The sequence below is a fragment of the Colossoma macropomum genome, unplaced genomic scaffold, assembly GCF_904425465.1.
Source record: "Colossoma macropomum unplaced genomic scaffold, Colossoma_macropomum, whole genome shotgun sequence".
Taxonomy (NCBI): domain Eukaryota; kingdom Metazoa; phylum Chordata; class Actinopteri; order Characiformes; family Serrasalmidae; genus Colossoma; species Colossoma macropomum.
This window is the reverse complement of record NW_023495456.1, coordinates 919,464-934,463: the sequence shown is the minus strand read 5'-3', so window position 1 is coordinate 934,463 and position 15,000 is coordinate 919,464. Positions and strand designations below refer to the sequence as shown.

Here is a 15,000-nt window from a genome sequence, read left to right as displayed (position 1 = left end):
ATTTGCATGATTAAATCGTTCTTCAGATTGATGGATGCCTTTGAAAATGGTTCTATATAGCACAAAAAAATTATTCTATTATATACAGGCTTGACATTGTAACAATAGCAGAACCCTCTTGGTGCTATACAGAACCCTTTTCAAAAAGGTTCCGTATAGATCCATATACAACACATTCTCCATCAATCTGAAGAACCCTTTCATGACGCAAAGAACCATGGTTCTTTGAGTGTTCATGGTTCTATATAGTACCACTGTCTTTACTAAAGAACCCCTGAAGAACCATCTTTTTTGAAAGTGTAGCCATTATATCACTAACAGTATTTTACTGCAGTATGATTTTACTCCACCCACATCTGCTTATTACTGCATAACTCTTCACATATCTGATCACACGGTTTACGGTCTGATTTAACAGTTAATAAATAAGCACGGCTTTCATTTCACTTTTAATAATCAGAGAACATAATCAGCCGCTGCAGTAACACTGATGTGGTGCTGGCCTGAGTGGATCAGACACAGCAGTGCTGCTGGAGTTTTTAAACACCTCAGTGTCACTGCTGGACTGAGAATAGTCCACCAACCAAAAATATCCAGCCGACAGCGTCCTGTGGGCAGCGTCCTGTGACCACTGATGAAGGTCTAGAGGATGACCAACACAAACTGTGCAGCAGCAGATGAGCTATCGTCTCTGACTTTACATCTACAAGGTGAACCGACAAGTTAGGAGTGTCTAATAGAGTGGACAGTAAGTGGACACAGTGTTTAAAAACTCCAGCAGCACTGCTGTGTCTGATCCACTCAGACCAGCACAACACACACTAACACACCACCACCACGTCAGTGTTACTGCAGTGCTGAGAATGATCCACCACCCAAATAGTACCTGCTCTGTGAGGGTCCATGGGGGTCCTGACCACTGAAGAACAGGGTAAAAGGGGGCTAACAAAGTATCAGAGAAACAGATGGACTACAGTCTGTAACTGTAGAACTACAAAGTGCACCTATATAGTAAGTGGAGCTGATAAAATGGACAATGAGCGTAGAAACAAGGATGTGGTCAGAATGTTATGCCTCATCGGTTCACTTACATAAGGTTTTACAGTGACCTGACAGACAAAACTCACCTGTCCAGGTTCCACGTGACAGAACATGGAGATTTTCTCCTTCACTGAGTTATCAAGGGGAGTGGAGCAGCGGCACATGATCTTAAAAACAAAAAAACAAGAATGACAAATTATCATTTTGCACAATCGCTCACTAACATGCACACATTTTGAAGTAACACCAGTATCACTGCAAACCTGTGTAGAGTGCTGTAGTGATTTTTGTTAACATCTTAACTGTCTAAGCCATGTTTTGTTGTTTTTTGGGGGGGTTTTTGCCCGAAGCAGCATACCCAAAAAAAAGGGGGTGCTGTTCCCACATACTTTGGGCTACAGTCATGATCTTGGTCTCATTTGAAAAGTAACACTCTTGGGCTTTTTCTCAGTCATCAGAATAACTGTATGAAGACTAGAATGAATTTTTAGATTAAGATTAAATGACCCTTATTAGTCCCACAACGGGGAAATTTCACCTCCGCAATCTAACCCATCTGTGCAGTGAAACACCACACACACTAGTGAAGACACACACTAGGGGGCAGTGAGCACACTTGCCCAGAGTGGTGGGCAGCCCTATCCACAGTGCCCAGGGAGCAGTTGGGGGTTAGGTGTCTTGCTCACTTCAGTCATGTACTGTCAGCTCAGGAGATCAAACTGGCACACAGGGCTGGTTCCCTAACCTCCAGCTCCAAAGCAGATCAGTGACCCGTACTTTAAAATGAAGGAGTTTATCTCAGTCTGACTCTCAGATCTCTAAACTAATTACTGCCTATTCCTCAAAGTTCGCCAGCCTAGTTCACTTACAACCACACCTGAGCCTGATCCTGCTCATTATGTGCCCATGTCGCAAATGAGGGGATCGTAAGTGCTGTAAATAACGGATCATAAAATAGTTTGTGGGAATAAATCCTGAGATGTCCGTCTTTCTAACAGTGTACTGAATCACTATATTGCTGAATGACTTGCTGCATGAAAACGAACAGGTATTAAAAGCTGAAGAGTGCAGTACCAGTACTGTGATCTAAAAAAGCTTAATCTAGATGTCAAAAAAACTTGGACAACACCCCAGATGACAGAAACTTAGCTGCGCTTGTCCTGTTTATGAGATGATGAAACTAGTCTCTCACCAGGTCTGGGGACAGGCCGAGTCCTCTCAGCTCTCTGACGCTGTTCTGGGTGGGTTTGGTCTTCTGCTCACCTGTAGCACTGGGCTGAATATTAGACACAATGTAAATAAACAAAATATAGGAGAATGTTTAAAACATATAAATATATTGTGTAAGACCCAAAAAATTAATCCTGATAGCCAATATCACATTTTTATACAGTCAAAATTGAAACGCTCTAAAAGGCTTAGTTAAATAGTGCATTACTGACTGACATGATCATCAATACACACTGTGATCATCTGCAGAAATTTATCACAATAAATCAGATCATCATGATCCAAGTCTGACTCATGTGACACTCAACACCCAGTTAGTCTTTTGTTTGAAAACCAAAATACTGCCTAACTGGTGTTCAGGTTCAGAGCAGACATTGTTTTTGACAACTTCAATTTCATTTTAAGTCCCTGTTGCCCTGATAAATAGACCAAAAGAAACGGCTCAAAATGACTTGGAAAAAACTCTAGTTGCAAAGACTTACATTAAAAGTAAAGTATGTTTTTTTCCTCTTTTGTAAAGTTTTCATTAGCCACGTTTACATGCAGCCTAATAATCCAATTATAATCCGACTAATAGCGCAATCGGAATAGAATACGTCCATGTAAACACCTCAATCGGGATAGTCTAGTCCGATTGAGGCCATTCGGAATACAGTTTCTATCTGACTGATCGAGGTGGGTAATCCTGTAAATAATCTGTTAAATAGAAGAATAATATCCGTGTAAACGCCTGTATCCGATTACATTCCCTATCAGAAAGTCCAAGTCCGTTCTGATCATGTTCGTCGCGTCATAGTGAGAGTTTATACCGTTCAACATGGCAGAGCAGAAACTGGTCTGCAGAGGAGACGAAGTTTATGCTCTGATCTTTAAAAGACGGCGGTGGGACGGACGTCCAGCTTATGTGTCTCAGAACACGACGTCTTCCTCTCAGCCTTCTTTAATAAGGACATGTGAAGGACGTTTTCCTGAGTCTGACATCATTTTAAAGCAGTTAAAAACACAAGCACTGCTCACTGCTGCTCATCTCACTCTGACTGGACTCACGTGATGCTGGTTGTCATGGTGACGTCTACACTAAGTGGTTCTCCACGCATGTGCATCATTTTGAATCGGATTACTTGTAGTGAGCATGTAAACGGAGATCTTCCATCAGATTTTTGAGTAGAGTAAGAATAAACACCTCAGTCTTAATCTGTAATCGGAATGTATTCAAATAATATCAGTACTTTAATGGCAAAATTTTCATCAATACCAATAAATCTGTGAATCGTTTAGATCAGCCACAATTTCATCGACCACATAATAAATCAATGGTGAGTAGTTGGCATTTTGCTGAAAATGACAGACCTAAAGAAGCGTGAAAGTATCCTGCATCACATACTGCAGAGTGGTTGGCTAATCAGGAACGAGCGCTCACCTGAGGAACCAGACTGACGTGGATGTTACAGAAATTCTCCCTCTTCACTTTAAACTGGAACTGTCTGAAAGCCTCGACGAAGGGCATGCTCTCGATGTCTCCGACTGTGCCGCCCAGCTGCAGAGACCAAGCACACAAACATAGATCACACAACATAGCAGAGCTACCACAGATATACATACCTAGATGCCGTGTTGGGTCCAGCCAGGCACGTCAACGGCGCCACCATTTCGGGGCGGTCAACATCGCTGCTGGACTGCATTCAGTACCATTACAGAGCGGAAGTTTAAGTAAGATACCGTCCAAAATTCAACTGTTTCCAGAATATTGCTCTCAGAAAGTGGGATAGGATTATATAACGGAGGGAACGCAGCGATCCACACTCATGTGTAGATGTGGCCGTGTGGTTGGTGAAGCACAGAGAACCTGTTGATGTGATTGTTTTTCCTCTGGTTTTATATTAAGCTTATTTCATTTAATAGTCTATTCAGGGGGTCTTAACTCTATGTAGTAGTTATTTATTTACAATGATGGTTAAAGCTTTGTAGTGGTAAGTTACAGCATTCCTTAACCCCTGTAGATATTCATAATAGATTAATGTTAGCACCTTCTTACACAAACCTGAAGTTAGCTTCTTATTTGCCAGCTTCTTGTTCAAATTTTCCCGTTCCACCTTAAATGGTGCAGCTTCAGGCACCGGAAAGTGACTGCTGCACCATTTAAGGTGGAATGGGAAAACTTGAAGCAGCGGGCGAATAGTAAGTCGACTTCAACTTTATTTTTGTGTGTATTAAGATTAGAAGTGATTCACACATTGATGGATTTGCTGATGTGCGTGAGTTTGTGTTTTTACTCTCGCTAAACTCTGCAGACTGAATATTTCTCTGCTGGTCTGGACTGCTAATTATCAATTATATTTAAGTTATTAAAGTAATAAAAGCTACCGAGAGCAGATCCGAGCAGCCTGGATTAATCTGTCTGAGGATTATAACTAAACAGATTTGGTGAAAATCGGTTGAGTAATAAGGAAGTTGTGGCTGATTTAATCCTGAGACTCATCGTCTCTCAATACAAGTGAATCTGCTCACAAGCGGATCTTGACCTCTCCAATATGGCGGACGCGCAGACGTATCGCCTCAGACAGAGAACAACAGACAACACGGCATCTAGATATCAATATCTATGAGAGCTTCCCACAGAACAGAGCTAACGAGCCTCGATACGCCAGCTTTTAGTTCAGTTCAACATCAGAACTCACCTCTATGACACAGACTTGAGGCTCCATGCCGTCATCATCCACGGGGACCTTGGCCTGCTTCATCACCCACTCCTGAATGGCATCAGTGATGTGTGGCACCACTGGAATGAAGGAGGTGATGCAGATGATTAGTGTCCGCACTCAATCTACATGTTCAACTGACGTGAATTCCTGATACACTTTAGTTTTGCAAGACAGCCACAGGTAAGTGGTAACGCTTAGCAGTGAACGAAACAGCTGGACTTTGGTTGAGTTCCGTCAGAATCATTATACTGTTACCACCTCAAATGTCCAGGACTACGTTCACATTACCAGGTTGAAGTGGCACAAATCCGATTTTCTGCCCTAATGCGACTCAGATCTGATGTCTTCAGGGCTGTGTGGACGCAAATCTGATCTTTTCAAATCCGACTTGAGACACTTTCATATGTGGTCCTAGATTGGATACGTATCCAAATCGTGGCCATGTGACCTTAATGTGACGCTCAGATCGGAACTGATGTGCTTCTTTTCCACTGCGCGAGCGCCATCATTCAGCGTTACCATGGCAGCAGCGCCGAACTGAAGTTAAAGCCTGTAAACGGTGGAAAAGCAGCTCATCACACCTTTTTCTCCTTCGTCTCGCTCTAATAATGAAGCTGAGAGCTGATCAGAGTTAATGATCTTCTCAGCGAAGCTCGTTCTGCTCGTTAGTTTGTGCTGATGATGAACGTGATTCATTCACGTGACGTTACTGAGTAGGATGTGCGCATGAGGGTCATTTCAGGACGCCGGTTTGTCACATTAACGACAGATTTGAGTCACTTGAGTCACCGATGTCAGAGAGATCGGATTTGAGCAAAAAATCAGATTTGAGCAACGAGGCTTGTAATGTGAACATAGCTTAGGGGGAAATTAAGGTCATACATAAAGTATGCCAGGGCCAACTCACTGCCAGACCAAGACACCACAAACGACAAATAATAGACCAATTATCAGCCTTTATTTCTTTGAAAGCCAAAAAAGCACTAAACTCATCCAAAACAAAACAAAATAACAATTTTAAACCTTCCTCCCCAAACCAGGAGAGAACAATCTGTCCTCGTGAGACCTGGTCATTCATTTTTGTCCTCTGTGGTGGACGTGAGTCCCCAAAGGATATTTCAAAAACCACATAAACTACAGTGCTGAAACCTGGTGTGCCATGTAGGGACATCCTGGCCTTTCCAATGTTATACACTATATTGCCAAAAGTATTCGCTGGTCTGCCTTCACACGCATATGAACTTGAGTGACGTCCCATTCTTAATCCATAGGGTTTAATATGATGTCGGCCCACCCTTTGCAGCTATAACAGCTTCAGCTCTTCTGGGAAGGCTTTCCACAGGTTTAGGAGTGTTTATGGGAATTTCTGACCATTCTTCCAGAAGCGCGTTTGTGAGGTCAGACACTGATGTTGGACGAGAAGGCCTGGCTCACAGTCTCCGCTCTAATTCATCCCAAAGGTGTTCTATCGGGTTGAGGTCAGGACTCTGTGCAGGCCAGTCAAGTCCTTCCACACCAAACTCACTCATCCATGTCTTTATGGAGCTGCTTTGTGCACTGCTGTGCAGTGATGTTGGAACAGGAAGCGGCCGTCCCCAAACTGTTCCCACAAATTTGGGAGCATGAAATTGTCCAAAATCTCTTGGTGCTGAAGCATTAAGAGCTCCTTTCACTGGAACTAAGGGGCCGAGCCCAACTCCTGATAAACAACCCCACACCATAATCCCCCCTCCACCAAACTTTACACTCGGCACAATGCAGTCAGACAAGTACCGTTCTCCTGGCAACCGCCAAACCCAGACTCGTCCATCGGATTGCCAGACGGAGAAGCGTGATTGGTCACTCCAGTCCAGTGGCGGCGCTTTACACCACTGCATTCGAAGCTTTGCATTGCGCTTGGTGATGTAAGGCTTGGATGCAGCTGCTCGGCCATGGAAACCCATTCCATGAAGCTCTCTACACCGTTCTTGAGCTGATCTGAAGGCCACATGAAGTTTGGAGGTCTGTAGCGATTGACTCTGCAGAAAGTTGGTGACCTCTGCGCACTATGCGCCTCAGCATCCGCTGACCCCGCTCTGTCATTTTACATGGCCGACCACTTCGTGGCTGAGTTGCTGTCGTTCCCAAACACTTCCACTTTGTTATAATACCACTGACAGTTGACTGTGGAATATTTAGTAGTGAGGAAATTTCACGACTGGACTTGTTGCACAGGTGGCCTCCTATCACGGTACCACACTGGAGTTCACTGAGCTCCTGAGAGTGACCCATTCTTTCACTAATGACTGTAGAAGCAGTCTGCAGGCCTAGGTGCCTGGCTTTATACACCTGTGGCCATAGAAGTGATTGGAACACCTGAATTCAATGATTTGGATTAGTGAGTGAACACTTTTGGCAATACAGTGCCTCATCTGTTGGGGTCTGTCATTCGCAACAGGAGTTCTGCCTTTTCAAATTGGCTGCCACCTCATCAACCACATTTTATGGGTGCAAGAGAAGTAATTAGTTGAAAAATATGCATTTATGATGTTTCTAAAGCCCACAGTTGATCTGTTTTAGGTAGAAAATCGTTTTAGCTCATTTTCAGAGCAATTTTTTATTGATATGAATGAAAGTTTAACCACCAAACAGTGTTTTTTTTGCTGATGTCCTCTGTGGTGAGACTGGATCTAACTTAATCTGTTTTTTTAACTGGAATAAGTGTATTCAGGCATTTAAGTTCAGGATCTGACCTTTATTTAATTTCCTAAATTATTAGAAAATCTCCTTTTACACAACTGTACATCCAAAAATTAAAACATTAAACTAATTCTCTTCCGTCTCCATTCATACCTAAGATTCATCCCTACATGGAACAGTTTGCTGCTAAATGACACACAGAGCCAAACTGCCCTGGAGTTCTGATCAGTACATTGATGATCAGGACTTTGAAGATTACTGACAAGGTTTTTGAAGCTGTTGCTGATGTTGCAGCAGCAGAGTTTTGGTCTGATTCAATTAAGGAAACAAGAAAATTACATCAATAACATAATTAATTAATGCAGAGACGGTACCTCATCACTGTATCTCCTCTCCTGTTAATACACACTGAGCAATATATCATTACTGCTACTGTAATGACTCTCACTGCACACTTTACACTGTAACACTGCTGATATCTGTCTGTCTATCTAAATGGTGCAGCAGTTACAATCAGGTATCTGTCTGTCTGTCTGCCTGTCTATCTAAATGGTGCAGCAGTTACAATCAGGTATCTGTCTGTCTGTCTGTCTATATGGTGCAGCACCAGGTATCTATCTGTCTTTCTGTCTATCTGTCTGTCTATCTAAATGGTGCAGCACTTACAATCAGGTATCTGTCTGTCTGTCTGTCTGTCTGCCTGCCTGCCTGTCTGAATGGTGCAGCAGTTACAATCAGGTATCTGTCTGTCTGTCTACCTGTCTGAATGGTGCAGCAGTTACAATCAGGTATCTGTCTGTCTGTCTACCTGTCTGAATGGTGCAGCAGTTACAATCAGGTATCCGTCTGTCTGCCTGTCTATCTATCTAAATGGTGCAGCACCAGGTCTGTCTATCTGTCTGTCTAAATGGTGCAGCACCAGGTATCTATCTGTCTTTCTGTCTATCTGCCTGTCTGTCTATCTAAATGGTGCAGCAGTTACAATCAGGTATCCGTCTGTCTGCCTGTCTGTCTATCTAAATGGTGCAGCAGTTACAATCAGGTATCCGTCTGTCTGCCTGTCTGTCTATCTAAATGGTGCAGCAGTTACAATCAGGTATCCGTCTGTCTGCCTGTCTGTCTATCTAAATGGTGCAGCAGTTACAATCAGGTATCCGTCTGTCTGCCTGTCTGTCTATCTAAATGGTGCAGCAGTTACAATCAGGTATCCGTCTGTCTGCCTGTCTGTCTATCTAAATGGTGCAGCAGTTTTAATCAGGTACAGGTGTCAGAAAGTAACTGCTGTGCCATTTAAAGTGCAATGGAAAATTCCACCTTTGGCTCTGCCTGATATAAGACTATATAAACCACTTATACAGTTATATTACAATTCTATTATACTTCTGATACAATTATATTACAGTTCTATTACAGTTATTATCTACAGTGATGACTTTTTGCTGCTGGCTTGTTTAACAAGGCTGAAGTTGGCTTCCGATTCACCAGCCTCGCCTCAGGCACCAGAGTGTAAGTGCTGCACCATTTAAGGTGGAACGGGAAAATTCAAACGAGAAGCTGACCAGCTTTGTGTTTGTTTGAGTTAAGTTACCCTTTATTAGTCCCACAACGGGGAAATTTCACCTCCGCATTTAACCCATCCGTGCAGTGAAACACCACATACACACTAGTGAATACACACACTAGTAAACAGTGAGCACACTTGCCCGGAGTGGTGGGCAGCCCTATCCACAGCACCCAGGGAGCAGTTGGGGGTTAGGTGTCTTGCTCAAGGGCACTTCAGACACTTACTGTCGGCTCAGGGGATCGAACCATTGACTTTCCAGTCACAAGGCTGGTTCCCTAACCTCCAGCCCACGACTGCCCCGTGCTAGCCACTGCAAAGGGCTGCAGATGTGTACTAGTCAATATTTCAAATCATATGAAATATTTTTACCACTAGTTTTTATTCAGTCCGTTTAGTGGGGTATAATGACTGGTTAGTGACCCCCTGGCACCAGGCCTGTACTACTACTGCCTACATGTGGTCGTTATCAGAACAATAAGCTATTACCATTAAAGTCCTCCTTTCCAAAGACGCCTATAGTAACAAAGACTTTGCCAGCTGAAAATCATTCCCATTCTGTTTTACACTTAAGTGTCTATTGTCATGCTTAAGTGACCTGTCTGTTGTTATTTACTGCTGCACAAATGTGTCTCACATTAAACAATATTCTTAAAAACTGGAAAATTTACCAATGAATGGATGAACGTTTCACACAGTTGTCTGATTTTGGTGAAAGATGGAAGTGAAGTGGGTGAAATAAAGACAAAAGCAGACTGACAGGTCATTTTTTAGGCCAAGACGACCAGAAAATCCACTTTTTCTTAGGATTGAACACTGAATGTAGTGCACTAAATTTAGTGTTGTTGTAAAATATAACACAAATGACAAATTATTTTAAAAAAATGCGATTTGAAAGTCGCACACTTTCATTTTGCGATTTTGATTAAAAAAATAAAAAAAAAAAACTAAACACTTCATCTTTCAGTCCTGCGGTGGAGCGCAATAAATAAAAGTGTTTTAATGTTTTAAGAATCGTTTTAATGTTCTGAAACGGAATCACTTGGGTTACCATAACAGATGCTAAAAGGTTAAATCAATATTAACCAAGAAATATTCCATTTTTATAATTCAGAACACATGAAATTAACAGAATAGTGATAACTGTATTATCTATACCTGTATTGATGACATCTAGTCTCAGCCCTGAAACCTAAACCCGAGTAAAACATCTAAGAAACCTACTGAAAACATACATACATACATACATATATACATCATCTAAACCGCTTATCCTTCTGGGTCGCGGTGGGGTGCTGGAGCCTATCCCAGCTGTCATTGGGCGGAAGGCAGGATACACCCTGGACAGGTCGCCAGTCCATCGCAGGGCAGACAGACAGACAGACATACACAATCACACCTAGGGGCAATTTATCATGTCCAGTTAGCTTAACTGCATGTTTTTGGAGGAAACCGGAGTACCCGGAGGAAACCCACGCAGACACGGGGAGAACAGGCAAACTCCACACAGAAACGACCCTGGTCACCCGGCGGCGAATCGAACCGAGGCCATTCGTGCTGTGAGGCAACAGCGCTACCCACTGCGCCACCGTGCTGCCCCTACTGAAAACAGCGAATATCAAATAAAACAGTCAAACTTTGTACGCCCGCTTGAACTGGAGACTTTTTCCGAATAAATTTCTCCGTAAACTCGCTCCACATTCCTCAGGGAGCGTTTATGAACGTGCCCTAAACAGTTACATTCTTTTACACAGAGCTGATGGAAGTGCAGCCTAATTCCCAATTTATTTTGCATCATCTCAGTTATTTGCTCTGATTCAGCTGAACAGCCTGATGAAAGCCTGCCTTATGTAATACTAATAAATAAAGAGGTTATTACTCGTCCTACACACTCACCCTGAACAGTTTTCCCCAGATAGTCTCCCCGTCGCTCTTTGTTAATGACTGACTGGTAGATCTTTCCGGTGGTGAGGTTGTTGTCTTTGGTGAGTCGGATGTCCAGAAAGCGCTCATAGTTCCCCAGATCGAGGTCCACCTCTCCTCCATCGTCCAGCACAAACACCTCACCTGGATATGAGTAAAATACAATCACAAACAGAATCAACAACTAAATGTAGGTATTGTGATATAAACTGAGTCTGTTCTACAGTTTCTCATTAGGCTGAACGAATAACCGACTCTAAATGTAGGTATTGTGATATAAACTGAGTCTGTTCTACAGTTTCTCATTAGGCTGAACGAATAACCGACTCTAAATGTAGGTATTGTGATATAAACTGAGTCTGTTCTACAGTTTCTCATTAGGTTGAATGAATAACTGAATGTTTTGCCATTTTGTTTGTCCAGGCTCGTACAAAACGCTCTGGAAAGGCGTCACTACTTTACCATGCTCATACGGAGAGAAGGTCCCGGCGTCGATGTTGATATAGGGATCGATTTTGATGGCGGTGACATGGAGGCCACATGACTTCAGAATAGTACCAACACTGCTGGCGATGATGCCTTTACCAATCCCTGAGATCACACCACCCGTCACCAGGATATACTTCATTGTGGCGGTCATTTACTGCAAAAACAGACAGAACATGGACATGAGGCGATGGGTCAACTGGGGCACCATGACTATATTTATCATTACTGTGATTATTGTATCACAATATGCTTTTCTGAGCATTTCATGGATACTGGCTTAAAAAACACTGCACGTTTGATTAAAAAAGAGTCTTATTTAACTGGATTTGGTGCAGCACAGTGCACCCCAATAACTGGATTCATAGCTTTTGACAGTGTTTTTAAAATGTGGCACTGCTGTTTTTGTCTGTTATAACTTATCAGATGTCAAAATCGTTATGTATTGTAAAACTTCCTGAAGTATCACGATATTACATTATACAAATCGCCCACCTCTACGATCTATGTCATTGTTCGTGGTAAACTATGTTACAATAGAATATGCTCTTCTCAGCATATGATGCTCGTAAACACTGACCAACTGCATGTTTAATTATTACGAAGGCAAAATTAGCCCCGTTTAAATGGATTGAGTGCAACATAGTTTGTTATATTGAATAAAAATCATCATATTCACAGTTTTATATAGGATTTTTTTAAATGTAGCACTACTGGTTCTTTTTTTATCAGTTCCAACTGATCAGACGTCTAAAAAATATTAATTCTGTGACGTGTATCGTGAAAATCTCTTAAAATATCACAAAACTGTATTTTTGCCGTATCGCCCAACTTTAAGGTCAGCAACTACTTTCTATTGTGAATGTACATTATCCAAAAGTTTATAGACGTTTCTCCTGAAATAAAGGTGTTAATAGTGAGTTTGTGCTGCAGTAACAGCCTCTACTCTTCTGGGAGCTTAGACTAGATGTTGGAACATTGCTGTGAGGATCTGATTGAGTTTTACTGAGGTCAGGTACTGATGTTGGATGGTCAGTTCTGGATCACTCCAACTCATCCCAAAGGTATTGGATGGAGCTCCATCACTCCAGAGAACGCAGCTCCACTGCTCCACAGCCCAATGCTGGGAGGCTTTATACCCCTCCAGCTGATCTTATGTGACCTTTGGCTGCTCCAGAGCGACCCATTCTGTTGGTCAGTGCTTTTCTATGGAGATTATACATGCTGTGTCAACAATAGGTGACCCTAAAGTAGCTGAATTCACTCAGTGGAAGGACTGTCTGGATACTTTTGGACATGTATTGTAGATCTGCTGTTTACTGATGGTCAACATGGCAGCACTTCTCAACTGAACTCAATGACCAGACTGTCTTTGTGTAAGGTTAGATGATTGATAAGCTACTCTGATCCATGCAAATGACAGATCAGCACATGCGCAGCACTGCTTATCACAACGTGGCTGCACTTATTAAAGGGGAATTCCACCATTTTTTCCAAATTTCTACATAATTAAATGGTTAAAATGTAAACAAGGTCATTCACAGAGGTTCCAGAGACACTTACAGAGAATTGTTCACAGTGGTGGTGATAGGAACCAGACGTCCACCTCTAAAAGCTCCCTCACAGAAAGTTACTACATGCTTTTGAAGGCAAAATAGTCCCGCAAGAAAACTCTACAATCAACCATTTCACACCAGACCACTCTGAATCACTCATCTCAAACAATGAACTATGCAAAAGAAATTTGAAAAACGGGTGGGATTCCCCTTCAAAGAGTTCGCTCTCTGTCTAAACTAGCTTAGGGAACATCTTTTGCCAGAGGAACAAACAGTGAAAAGGTGTAATTAAAACAAAACGTTTAAAGAAATAATTCAAATTCAACTACAAAAGCAAAGAATCAACTTTAAACATGAACTTAAAAGGCAAAAACATTATGAAAACTATAGCAACGATTCTTCAAAGGTTCTTTAGTAAAGGCAATGGTTCTATTTAGAACCACAGAACAATCTGCATGCTTAAATGGTTCTCTGCATGGTGAAACCCTTCTTCAGATTGATGGAGCATGTGTTACTACTGTTCTAAACAGACCCCTTTTGAAAAGGGTTCTATCTGTAGCACCAAAAAGGGTTCTTCAGTTGATAGCTTGACATCGTAAACAGTAGTGCTATATAAAACCATATACAACAAGTTCTCCATCAATCTGAAGAACCATTTCACCATGGAAAGAACCCTTTAAGCATGGAATGGTTCTATATAGAACTCATGGTTCTAAGGAGAACCACTGCCTTTGCTAAAGAACCATTTTTTTTACGAGTATAACTATATAAACCTCTCAAACAATTATATTATCTACAATTATTATCTAAATTTATTATCTAACTTACTGCAATTAGTTTTTAACTGTTTATTACAGTTAACTAGCAGCGAGGCTGGCTAACAATATAGCAAAAAGCTAACATAAAAACGACATTTTGAGTTAAATAAATGCACAAATAGAATCTTAAACACCGAATAAGGTCCAAAATAAACTGTCATTTAAATTAGGAACCTATCTGTGTTTATTTTATGTGTATTTACGCGGACAGACAGCTAAGCTAACCGGCTACTGTCCTCCTCTGTGCTCTCAGGTCAGAATAACGCGTCTAACTTCAAAATAAACCTCCACAGGTGAGACTAAAGGAGCGAAACTCCCACCTGTGAGGAAATACGACACTCTGTACGGGTGAAAGCGGTCTAAAGACGCACTTACGGCTGAGGTGGACGGCGCTGAGAGCTGGAGAGGCTTACTGACCACTACAGTCTCCTACTACACGTGTTTGAGGGGTAAAGGCGCCAGGAGCACAATAACCGTGACGAAACCCGGGCTTTCAAAATAAAAGTCACCAGACGTCGCCTTGGTTTTTTTTTAATCTTTTCAACTCCTCTCCTTGAGACCACCGGTGGTTCCAAAACACACTTCGTCATATTCTTCATAACTTTCATATTTCATAAGCTGCATTCTAAAGGTGGGGGTCGTATGAGAGCTGTAACTGTCTTCTTTCCAGTCAAATAGATGGTGATGTAATTTTAACCCTTATAATAAAAGAAGCTGAACTTTTTTTTTCTACTGAAAGTCGACCCATTTTTCCACGAATCTGGGCTATAAACTATAAACAGATGGCGTCTCTTCAGTGATCTGCTCTGTAAACATTATTTTTATAAAATAATACAATAAGAGCGTCTAAGATTTTTGGCTTTCAGCAGTAAATTGTAAGCATATGGCATTTTGTTTATGATTATAAAACACATGTTCTGTTAATTTGAGGGGAGCTTTTACAAAAAAAAAAAACATTTATTTCATGCAGTTACTGAATAATTTGCCTTACGATTTGGTCATGG

At 41.8% G+C, this 15,000-nt stretch overlaps 1 protein-coding gene across 1 annotated transcript in view; it reads right to left on the bottom strand.

Moving 5' to 3' along the window:
- ctps1a (CTP synthase 1a) overlaps positions 1–14,481 on the bottom strand; it is a 33,243-nt gene extending 18,762 nt beyond the window's left edge. The window contains exons 1-7 of the mRNA XM_036562582.1: positions 14,372–14,481; positions 11,599–11,779; positions 11,110–11,280; positions 4,950–5,050; positions 3,692–3,808; positions 2,234–2,317; positions 1,128–1,208 (exon numbers count right to left, since the gene is read on the bottom strand). Of these exons, the coding sequence (XP_036418475.1) occupies positions 1,128–1,208; positions 2,234–2,317; positions 3,692–3,808; positions 4,950–5,050; positions 11,110–11,280; positions 11,599–11,776 (732 nt within the window). The 5' untranslated portion in view covers positions 11,777–11,779; positions 14,372–14,481. The remainder of the gene's footprint in view (positions 1–1,127; positions 1,209–2,233; positions 2,318–3,691; positions 3,809–4,949; positions 5,051–11,109; positions 11,281–11,598; positions 11,780–14,371) is intronic.
- Between the last annotated feature and the right edge of the window lie 519 nt (positions 14,482–15,000).